Raw genomic sequence first — 12,642 nt, forward strand, 5'->3', positions numbered from 1 at the left:
ACAAAACAAATATACAAACATCAAATATACAATTATGTACACACAAAAAAGTAGGCTAAACCCACTGGAGACTACTCCCCAGCAGAGTCGCCAGTTAATTTCTGTAGCGAAAAATTCATGACCATCAAGCTATGGATAAGCTAGACGTCAATAAAACCAGAGACGCCACCGCGCTTTTATTGTTTCCATGGAAAAATGGAAAAGTACGAACAAAACCCAAAAAATAAGAAGTTTTCAAATCAAAACTAATAAAATGCCAGAGATTACAGGTAAGGGGGTTGGTTACACAGAGGGAAGGTGTTAGCACCCAAAGTGTCCTAGGTACTCCTAGGGAGCCCTTTCTTGTGTGCATATGTGTTTTTGTACAAAATGATGTTTGCAATAAATAGAGTGGAGGGATGAGAAAAGAATTCATTAATTATATTTTTGTGTTTGACAAGACCTTCGAACTTGTGCCTACGTACCAACATAAAATGAGGGATCAAAACCTCGTAGTTCGTGGTATCAATTTCAAAGTGAGTGAATTGCTTTTAACAAAATTTTAAGTTTAACAAAGGCACAAAGGGCCTAAAATGGTTTGGATGGGTGTTAATTTTTTTGGCTTTTGAAATTTTAAGTCAAGTATAATTAAGTTCATTTACAAGTTTGATTAAGAAAAGAGTTTAAAAATTCAATGGCATAAGGCCAAATTTCTAATTTGCAATATGGTCAAAGTTTATAAATCACAAGCAAAGAAGATTTTAAAAGGAGGGAGAGATTTTTGAAATTAAAGAAATAGGGAAGAGATGAAGAGACTAATCCTAAGCAAAAATTTAAAAGTTGAGAGTTGAAAAGATCTGACCAATGGGCTGCAATCCAATAGACAAGAATGTCATATAGAAACCCAAATTTCCCTTGGACTTTAGAATCAAGCAATATCAATATACAAATAGCAAGATAAATAGCAAGGAATCAAATAAATATAGCCACATCCAAGCTTAGCAACTCCATGATCTTCTTCATGATTCCCCATGTATCAGATGACTCCAAAGATGGCATTAGACACAGGTTCAAAATAACAGCTTCAATATGATCATGTTGCAGATGAACTCAGATGGATCTTCAATAATTGTATCAGATGAAAGTTCACTTTACAAGCACTTGGTTTCATGAAAGTTGGCATTGGCCAAGTCCCTTTGCACAGGGAGTGTTGCCTAAGTCTAAGTCCAATATCTCAGATCAATCCAACAGTCCACACAAAATGTTTTTTAGGGTTTTTGTTCTTATTATGTTCAGTAAGGTCAAAAGACCACAAATACAAACAAGTATATACAAACATAATATATCACAAGATAAAGGCTCAAATGAGCAAAGTGAAAATGGCATTAAAGTAAATAAAATGAATGGTATGAATAATGGCAAATGAATAAAGGCTTGAAATTAAAGTGCATAAAAGTAAATGGCTTGAAATTAAATGTTAATTGTTAGTTGATTAGAAGTTAGTATTGTTTTGCTTTTGTTTTGTTTAAGTCATTGTTTGGAGAACACTCAACCCACTTATCACAAGCATGGATCCTTGAACCAAGACATCTTCCAAAGGAAGTAAAAAAGGCAAAGTTTCCACACAATACCATGAAAGAGGGGACACTTACAATCTCACTTACTAGAATGATATGCCTTTTGTGTCACAAATTTAGCGCTATGTTAAGCAATCGTAATTGGACTTATGTAAAAGTCACAACTATTTGAGGTCGGGCAATAGATATTTTGGTGTTAATGCATGTTAGAGACATAGTATAATGGACTATGCTCATAAAACATACCATACATAAAAAGAATATGCAAAAGGGTGGACCTAATGTCATCCAAACTCATGTTGATTTTTCAATCAACTAGCCTTAGGATATGGAGATATCATAAGTCCATGACATGAATGAATAAAGAAGGGGAATGAGATGAAGAGGCAGGGGAATGGAATCAACACAAATTGGTCAAAGGATGACTTTTACCAAATTAAGATCATTCATTCATTTTGGGAGATGAAATGTACATTTCATCAATCCCCTAAATCCAATGGTCTTAACTCAACAAAGTTAAATCAACCTTGACCAAGACCCAACAACACAAGTCAAACTCAACAAGTCAAAATTAGAAGCTCAACACAATCTATTTGGCATTTAAATAATTAAAATCAACTAAAATATGCATTAAATCAAAATAATGGTTTGTCGAATTCCTAAAACCTCATCAAAACACCAAAGAGATGGTCATGAGATTTATCATATGTCAAACAAGGTCAAAGGACCTTGGAGAAAAAATTTCATCATTTTTGGAAACTTAAAATTATTTTTAAACAATTACAAATATTCACAAAATTATTTAAATCATGAAAAATATTAATAATGATCCAAAAAATAATTTTAATTCAGAAAATGAAAGAGGAATTTATTTAAATTTTTTGGTGAAACTCTCATATTTTTTGGATCAAGATTAAAATTAATATGAATTAATGAAAATAAAACAAATAAAATGAAAATCAAATAATCAGAAAAAACATGGACCACTTGATCTCCCTCATTAATTGAGGTGGCAGATCAAGTGGTCACAAGCGCGCAATCCACGATGGACTCTAGTCAGCGTGCCACAAACTTGGTAATTCAAACCAACGCTTATGATTAAATCATTTCAAATGGATCATGTGGCTCTGAACACGCCAACTCACCACCGGAGCTACAACTCCAGTCTCTTTCTCAGGCGAGCCTCACCGGACTGGTTCAGTCATAACCATCACCAAAATTAAAAAGAAGGACATGATTTTAAAGTAAAAATGACACTGAGCTTAAATCTGGCATCAGTTCATCCTAACTCCAAGTATATTAAGAGATACAAGGAGTTGAAATTTGAGGTGCACGGTCTGAGTTGCTTCTATTTAACCTCAAAACAACTCAATCTTGTTGCATACATTGGTAGGACTTCAGATAACCAAGGATCCAAGAGAATTATGGAGAATTGAGTGAGAATCGAAGAGATGAAATTTTCTGGAAAATACCTTCAATGCAGGTCTAAATTCAATTGTTCTTGCTTTGATCCGTGCTTGATCTTGCTCAGAATGCTTGCAGGAGTAGATTAGAATGATCAAAAGGCTTTGGATCCCTGGAGATTTGAATCTCAAAACAGTGAGATTCAAACTCAATTTCTAATGGAAATTCTCAGGTTTATCCTCTCAAATGAAAAGGTTTGGTGTTTGGGATCACAGCTGGCGCCAAGGGATCCTCATTTCTGATGCATAGGGTCTCTATTTATATCTAATTCAAATGATATTTGCACCTTTGAAGTGAACTTCCAAATTTAGCAATGTGTGATGCATGGGTGCATGGGCGTGTACAGGCCCAAGAAATCATTCCTTTTGGTTCATAATTGAGTGTACACAAGTCTGAGATCATGTTGGAATGCTAGTAAAATATGCATGGAAGTTTGAAGTTCAATCTTGCCAAATGATGATGCAATGTTCAAGCCATGCGCAGTCCATTCAAATATTGTCCAAAATGGATGAAATTGGACTTTTTGGAAAGGCTAGATCAAAAGGAATAACTTTCATGTTGGACACTTTTTCATTTGAAGCTTGTATCATGATGAATTTTGAGGTGGAAGTTTGGAAAATTAAACATATCAAAAAAAAAATCTAAGTGTCAAGTCATATGTTCACTTATTCCACCTTGGCTAACTTTTTGTGTGAGCTTAAAATGAGAAAAGTTCCTTTATAAAAGTTGTAGCTCTATCAAAATCCTTAAAAATGGTCACAAATTTGACCTCATTTGGATTTAATATGAAGGATTTATGCATTTTTGAAGTTAAAGAAAATCACTTGTTCAATGGTATTGGTCCAAAATGACCTATAATGTATCCTCATATCACATGCTCATAAAAGTTGAATTAGCTCTTCCTCCAAACATAAATGTTGAATTAGGCATCTTTAATTTTATTGTGCAACTTGGAAATCTTTCATCTCATAAAAATTGAGCAAGTTATGGCCTTGGGAAGTTGACCTCCAAATTAGGGTTTAGACAAAATGACCTATAATCTTTCACCATAAAAAATGACTTTCCAAGAAAAACTAACTCTAGACCTCAACATGAAATTTGTATTGAATTTCATTTAGAGTAACTTTTCTCTTGGAATCATTTTCATATGACAAAAATTGTAGGAGATAGGGTCTAGGGGACCCCAGATTTGATCAGATGAATTCCTCTAGTCAACCACCATCAACCAACTTGCTAGCTTGCAATTCTCTTGACTTTTGGGACTCATGGGAGATCATATATGCATAAGATGATGAAATTTGAAGTATCCCTTGAATTATTTGATCAATTGTTGAAGAAGCTTGTTGAAGAAGTTACACAAGATACCCAGATGAACTAGGGTTTCCAAGGCAAACCATCTCCAAACTCTTGATGATTTCTTGATCAAAATAACATGTGGAGATCATGGGGATCCATATATGATGTCTAGATCCATTGTAGACCATTCTTGATTGAGCTCTTAGCAATGAGGGTCTTGAACCCTATATATGAACTTGATATATCAAAGGTGAGCATGTGCCCTACCTACAAGAGAGTTAGATATATACAAAGGCATATTTTTGGTATTTTTGTTAGTAAAGATGTTGAAATAAAAAGTATGATACCATCAAATGGTGCTTGGTGATCTCTCCCAATGCAAATCCAATGAATGAGAGGTAAGGAGGATACCAAGATGTGATCCCAATGTCAATGCATATGATGAGATAGCATGAGGGATCTTAGGGTCAAAATTGGGGTCTTACAGTCCCACAATAGTTTTGATGCAAGTTAACTTATTGATTAACGAAGTTAGTTTGAACGAGTAAGAGTATGAATTGATATTTTGACTAAATGGTAATAATGCTTACGAAAAAGGGGAGTTGGAGTATTTGATTTATTGTTTTTAAATCTTACTAAATGGAGAAGGAAAATAAATTATATGATATATTACATATTTCTCTGAATTTTAATATTGGGGTATTAATATCCTGACCCACTCATTTGAACATTTGATGTGTATTAGACAATATATACAAGATGTGTCCGAAAATAAACTTTTGAATTTAAAAGAAATAATAAGAATGTATTGAGCATCCCTTTTCAAGATTTGTTCAACTGGGCCTTGGCAGTGTATCTATCCCATTTACTTTTTTTTTATTACAAAGTTTTGATAAAGGCTTCATAGGACGACTTTTTTACCATGTTGTCCCATATTTGAAAATTTAATCCCAAATTATCCTAGTTTGAAAAAAATTCTCATAATGCCCTACTTCTAGAATGCACTCGCCCAATGAATGGACGAGTCCATGAAAATATATTTTTTAGTGTAGGAACCCGGCCAATGGATAGTCGAGTGGTTAAAGCCCTTTTTAAAAAAATATATATATATATTTTAAAAGCTTTAATTAATTAATATTTATTCTCCTACTATTTACTATTTATCATCACATCGGTGCTATTTACTATTTACTATTTACCATCACATTAATGCATTAAAATACTCAAATTCATTGAATGCATTTTATTGTCCTCGTAGAAAATTATAGATAACATCAATACTTTTAAATAATAATTAATTAAATTATACCTATCATTTATTGTCCTCATAGTAATTAATTAAAACTTTAAAATAAATAAAAATAAAAATAAAAGTACTTCAACCATTCGGCCATCCATTGGCCGAGTTCCTACATTTAAAAATCTTTCTTCATGGACTCGTTCATTCATAGGATGAGTGTATTCTAGAAATAGGACATTCTAGAATTTTTTTTTAAAATTATGGTAGTTTGGAATTAAAATTTCAAATATGGAGTAGCATGGTAAAAAAAAGTCTCATAAACATCTTTTAGAGTTTTAACATTTTCTAAAAAATGTAGTACTTTCTTTGACAAAATAATTATATTAAATGAGACACTCATTCTATTATTTTTCAAATAACCATTTTTTCAACACTTAATATCAATATAGTTAAATGATTATATTGGTTTAAAATGGAAGATAGTATAATTATTTTGTTAATTTTATTTATGTTTTCTAAAAAAAAATTATAAAATTTTACATTGCCTGCGAATTTTTCTAAATTTTATTTCCGTACACAAAACGCTACAGATAAATAAAAAAAAAACATAAAATCTATATATAAAAAACAAAAAAGTAATATAAAATGTCAGCACCCTCTATTTGAATATATTTAAATATAGGGACAAACGCAAATTGCTCTAACTAACCCATTTTCTTTAAAATATTATTCACTATGTCTTATAAAAGTATTTTATTTATCCTTTTTTTTGTCTTAAAATAATTGTTTCTTTTATAATATCAATGTAATATTTATTATTATTTTTTTACTATCATATCCCTATTTATTAATTTTCATTTTATCCAATCACTATGTGAATTGTTCAAATATGAGACAGAGAGAGTAATATATTGAAAATTATAATTGAGAGATGGATATATTGGTATTAAGTGTTCGGAAAATGGTTATTTGGAAAAACTTCCACCCATTCCAACCCTGAATAAGCATTTGAGAGATGGATATATTGGTATTAAGTGTTCGGAAATGGTTATTTGGAAAAACTTCCACCCATTCCAACCCTGAATAAGCATGTACTCCTGTTACATAGAATAATAATTGTAGTTGTGTATTGATTAATAAAAAGAATTATGCAATTGAAGTCAATGACTTGATCACAAGGTGGGAAATAGATCGTCTATGGAAATCGTCTTTTGCCTTCTCTTTCGTATTTCCCATCATCCACTAATTCCAATCCTTCATTCATTAATCAATGTCATTGACTATATGCCATCATCAATGCAGAGCCCTCAACATGTGGCATAATGGTTTTGGGTGATTGTTCACTAGAAAAATGGTTTAAGATAATCAATTTATTACTGTATAATTTGTTATACATTTAATCCTATAAATTTTCTCTTATTATATTCCTGAAATCACAAAATGAAAGATTATACTACTTAAACAAAAGATCTATAAGGACTAAAAATATAGTTTAATTCTAATAAAATCAATAAAGAAGAGAAATTAGCAAAACTGTGTAACCCAAAAGTGTGAAATCTATCATCTTCCTAATTCAGAAATCATACACTAAATACATAATCCATTTGAAGCAGCAATAAGAAGTTAAATACACAAACAACGACATTACTGACTGCATCTAGTATATTTAGTCCATGGATTCCTACCTACATCTAAACAAATAATACTGAACAATTACACAGATGAATTACTTTCAAACAAACAAATGATACATTTATGACTCAATTGCCATCATAGAAACTGAGTCAGATTCGTGACCGTGAACTCTCAAGCGATATATACAGGTGTGTGAAGGACTTCCATGATTTGACGTGAAATCAAACCTTATTGTGTCAATAACTCCAGAACCTGCTGAACTCAACACATTAAAAGTTTGAGCATTGCTCTTCTCAAGATCATATGTAAACTCTGCCAGAAGAAACATCTTTTCAGTATCAATTAGAGAATCAGTATTTCGCCCCTGCAGCCAACCAGAGATCCTACAGTCCTTAGGAGCACTAGATCTATCATATGCAACACTCTGTTGAAGAAAAAGTATATCAGTACAAGTAACAATATTCAAAGAAAGAATGACTGACTGACTAAATAGAAAAGCATAAACACTTTACATCAAGATTAGAAAAAAAAAACTATACGAACATAAAAGAACCCTCAACAAAGACAAGTCATGCAGTGTATAACCCTATAAATATAATTGTTAAATGATAATAGTATAAATAATTGTGACAACCAGAGCACAAGATCAGCCGACTAAAAAGATTCTGCATAAATTACACAGGAAATCAGTAGAGTTCTGGCAGAAGATATAGTCTAAACACGAGTAAAAGCATGAGATTTCATCAGAAAAACAGTTAAAGTTTACATGTAACCAATTTTAAATAATATAAATAATGGGGAGCTCAGGGGTTCATGTACAAGAAAACCACATGTGTCACATAAGCCAAAAATATTCACAATCCATAAAATGACTTTCTAACAAAATATACACAGAAACTATGTTTTTTTTCAACTTCTCAAACTGCCCAAAAGAAGTTCTGTTATGGAAGACAGTAAAGTACTTCAATCATACATCAACACAAACATAAAGGGAACTACTATCAGTGCATGAAGCAAAATGTGATTTGTAATGGTTTAAACTACGACAATGGTGTGATCAATTACAACAATATCTAGAAAAATAAACGTAGAGAATATTATATAAGCAAAGGGCTTCAACGCCATTAAGAAGAATCCAGGGAAATGTTGAATCCAATCAAAACCAAGACACTAACCCTGCCACAGCAACAAGGCAACCAGCTCTACCAATATTTCAATAACCCACAGGATTGTTTCAAAATTTTGGGGCCCCCCAAGAAAATTTATGAATCAATCAGATTTACTTTGGACTGTTGATGTAAGCACATAGGTATGGGTTTCCTATCTGATACATAATACTCAAGGGAATGCAACAATAATAGTTACAAAAAAATGAGATAGTGTACTGAACTCATTGTATAATGAGTGTTACTTTTGAAACTTCTATGATATAGACGAGGCATGCTATTATTGTTAAATAAATATATTTTTTTAAATGTATCCAAACACATAAAAAATTACTATTAAAACCCCATTGTATTCAGCATTACAGTAGAGAATAGCCCTCTCCAAAGAAAGTTGCAAACTTAAATAGACTAGCTGTGGAGCAATTAGGAGTGACAACAAAAACTGCAGGTTTGATAGAAAATAAGCCATAAAAACCCACGCAACTCACCAAATATGACAGAATACACCAAAAATCTAAAGGCATCTAATACACCAAAAATCTAAAGGCATCTAAATCATACAGTTGACAGTAACAGATGCATACTTCACATATGCCAACCGTCTCAGCAATAGGTATGGTATTGCATCAAAACATAGGACTTCCAAAAACTAACATTGTGAAATTCATCCCAATTAACCCTGTCTAAGGCGAAACTCCTCATTTACAATCTAGAACTAGAACAGTAATTAGTGAAGTCTCTTGAAAAACATAATGATAACAACATTGAGCATATCCCAATCATAACATAATAACATAAATGGACAGAAAGAAAATATGTACAGCACAATAAGATGTACATAGTATATTGAGCTTTTTTAACTAGAAGCAAATATTAACTTTAACAATGACTTCTTTGTTGATTCATATTGGTATATCAGTGGGAATGGGTTGAACCACCATGTTAATATGTTATACAAAAGCAATTATTTGTTTTCTTAATCAGAAGTCAAAAGTTCAAACTACATGAGCTAAATTCTTTCAATGTGAAACAAAGTCCTTCAAATTATTTTATTTCTAGTGTCAATATGAATTATCAAACGGACTTTAATCTCTGTTGTCCGTATTGTGCTCTCTCCTTATGAGAGAATTTATTGGTCTTTTTGATTAACACATATATCCTCAAACACAGAGCACAATATCATATAAGACACGTGACTACAAAAATTAAATTAACAGGATACACATAAAGAAATGGTAATGAAAAATGAAAACCAATTAGACAAATATATAAGACTGAAGATTCAAGAAAGGTTTTGGAGACTCAATGATATATAGTACAATATCATTAACACACAATAAAAGTATATTAAGAAAAGACCACAGAATCATTGCCATGTTTGAATAATAAGAAGATAAATACAGTAAACTTCATACTTTCACATATAACAGAGCCTTTTAATTGTTTCTCCTACCATCATAATTTACCCAAAGGCATGGATGGATAAACCAGTCACATCATGCAGATTCTCAAACCATGTTTATCATAATGAGAATGCAAGTAAGTATATATATGCATGTGAGTCATCAAATTCCTCATAACACCGTCTCAACCACTCCAAATTTTCATAAACAATGAAGTACAAAAACATTAACAGCAAGTCAAAGATTATACTACTAACTCATTGGAATCATGGCAAGACAAGAGAGTTAAAACTGTTTATAGTTAAAGAGAATATGCAACGCATCACCTTTGCTACATGTTCCAAGGTAATAGCCTCAGGAATAATTTCAGCTCGCAACTTAATCTGAACAAACCCGCTGCTGCCTTTCAACGGAAAACACTGTCCGGGCTCCCCAAAACTCGGCTTCAACATCTTATCAGCATTGGGATGAACACCATTTCCAGGAGACAACGAGAACAGTTTTCCCCTCCGCATATCATAGGGATCCGAATGCCTCACAACTGCGGCTCCACCGTTTGCAAGGGCATAATCCACTCTCCCAAGCCCATCTGCAGCATGCTTCTCAATCTCCGTCTCAACCACACCTCTTGCATATTCCCTTATCTCATCCAAACCAGCACCTTCATAACTATTCCCCTTCCCCTTGCTCAAACCCTCAACAAATTTCTCAAACTCCTCCTTTGTTAACAAATCCTCTACTTTCAACTCATCCAAATATCTCTCCAATTTCTCACTCTTTGTCACCAATTTCTTCAACTCATTCTCCAAGAATGCACCTTGTTGCTCAATTTTCGCATCCATTTCCTTCCTTAACCCTCCAACCTTCGTATCCACCACATCCACCTGTACCTGAATCATCTTCGTCGTCTTCTTTAACAAACCCTCCATTTCCGAAATCCGGTCCTCATATTCCGACAACCCAGTGTACCCACCGACAACTCCTTCACCGGATTTCAACGCAAACCACCTAATCAACTGAACCAAACCAGCAAGCATCGCCAATAGCACAAAATTCTTCGCAAAGATCCTGGCCACGGTAACCCACCGCTGTTTGTCGGATTTTCCAACGGTCTTCCGCAACCGCCGCGGCGTAACGGCAGCAGAATCCCCGCCAGTAATCCTCTTTGATGCTGGCGTCAAATCCTTGGAAAGAACAGCCTCGCCGCGGATCGAGTGATGGCTCAAGTCTCGACCGTTACCGAGGGTAGACGGAGTCTTGCCGTCACCGGTGGCAGAAGCGATGGCATTTGGAGAAGCCGTGACGTCGTTAGCGAGGAGTTCGATATTACTGGTGGTTTTCTTCTCGGTGATGACCACAGGTCGTCGACGCGTCCCCGGGTTCGCCGCCGTGATTGACACGGTGGAAGCCGACATCGGGATTTCCAATAACCGGTTTCAATTGGGGGAAAAATTAGGGGAAAATGAAAATGCTGCGAATGAAAGAAGAATTAGAAACAGAATCAAAGAGGGTGTTTTATTCACTGTTATCTTTAGATCTGAAGAAGAAGGATTTGAAAGATTTGTTCAGGTTTTTCTTTTTTTCTTTTTTCTTTTTTTCAATAATTTTGGGAGCGTAGTAGTGAAATTAAATTGATTGAGAAGTGAGGGAGAAATTTGAAGTGGATAGAGACGCGACTGGTCAGCGCGTGTGTTTGGGAAATGCGAAAGGATGTGAAATGGGCTGGAACTTGTTGGGCTACACCGAACCAACGGAAGAATTTTACCTCGCACGCTTTAGATTTGATCTGACCCCTCCCATTTGTTCGAATAATGATAAGATTTAAATATGTTTGTGCTTATCATAAATATCTCATATTTTATTTTTAATTTTAAAAAAATAATCTTTCTAAAAATTTACATTCATACTTTGGTTCCTCTTAAATTGTCACTAATTATGTGGCTAAATAATAAATCATCATTAAAATAGTTGTTATTTATGTCATTAAATTGCAAGAGAGATCAAAGTTGTGGATGGAAATTTTATGAGGATCATTTTAAAAAAAAAAAATTAGTGGCTAAAATGAAATATGAGATATTTATGATAACCACAAACATATTTAACTTTAATAATAATATTATTTATCGATAAAAATCGTAAAAATAAACCTAGTAAACAAAAAAAAATTATCGGTGTATTTCAAAAACTACCGATGATGGATTTTTTCCAAATCTAAAAATTTTGGTAGTGTTATTTTTCCAATTTTTTCAACAAAAAAAAACTTCTTAGATTACCAATTTTTAAAAACCTTCTATGATTACTGGATTTGTCACATAACATTGAAAATTATGGTAGTGTTAAATTTTAACGATTAGGATTTTGCCGACACTTTTATAGGAATGTGATTGCACCAAAAAAATTGTGTGGTCCATATTGATTACAAACTCGTATAAACATGCATGATTTGTTGTTAAAAAAAACATATCAGAATCTCAATATTGGTATCACATGTTTGTGTACTTCAACGACATGAAACTTTCAGTTGATTTTAGGCTCACAAGGACATCTGTTTTACTGTTTTGAAATCTAAACTGGATAATCTTGTGCTTCATATTGACAACAGAAAGGTGGTTAAGATCGACCAAAGGCAATGTGTGCTAATAAAATCTACGTACATTTTGGTGGACCTGTGTAGATTTTTTTTGTTTTTTCATTATTTACTGTTGTTGACATTATTTTGGATTTATACTAAATTATTTGTATATTTTTTACACTTAGTTTAACATTTCATTAGATGAAAATTAACATTACATTACTACGAGATGAACATAACTTAACATGAAAATTCTTTAACATAACTCAACATGAAAATAACATGAACATAACTTAAACACTTCTAAATG

The 12,642-nt window shown here is 33.0% G+C and overlaps 1 protein-coding gene across 1 annotated transcript; it reads right to left on the bottom strand.

Moving 5' to 3' along the window:
* Positions 1-7,094: 7,094 nt before the first annotated feature.
* LOC127075533 (SUN domain-containing protein 2) lies at positions 7,095-11,394 on the bottom strand. Its single transcript, XM_051016995.1, has 2 exons — positions 10,087-11,394; positions 7,095-7,615 (listed from the first exon to the last, which is right to left on the bottom strand). The coding sequence occupies exons 1-2, from the start codon at positions 11,173-11,175 to the stop codon at positions 7,310-7,312; spliced, it is 1,395 nt and encodes a 464-aa protein (XP_050872952.1). The 5' UTR covers positions 11,176-11,394; the 3' UTR covers positions 7,095-7,309.
* Between the last annotated feature and the right edge of the window lie 1,248 nt (positions 11,395-12,642).

Source organism: Lathyrus oleraceus, chromosome 4 (genome assembly GCF_024323335.1).
Source record: "Lathyrus oleraceus cultivar Zhongwan6 chromosome 4, CAAS_Psat_ZW6_1.0, whole genome shotgun sequence".
Lineage (NCBI taxonomy): Eukaryota > Viridiplantae > Streptophyta > Magnoliopsida > Fabales > Fabaceae > Lathyrus > Lathyrus oleraceus.

What these genes read in the sequence shown, in the direction of transcription:
- LOC127075533 (XM_051016995.1), bottom strand. Translation starts at nt 11,175, where the DNA reads ATGTCGGCTTCCACCGTGTCAATCACGGCGGCGAACCCGGGGACGCGT. An exon ending in CCTTGGAACATGTAGCAAAG is followed by an intron (nt 7,616 to 10,086) that starts GTGATGCGTTGC and finishes TTTCTTCAACAG; the next exon opens with AGTGTTGCATATGATAGATC.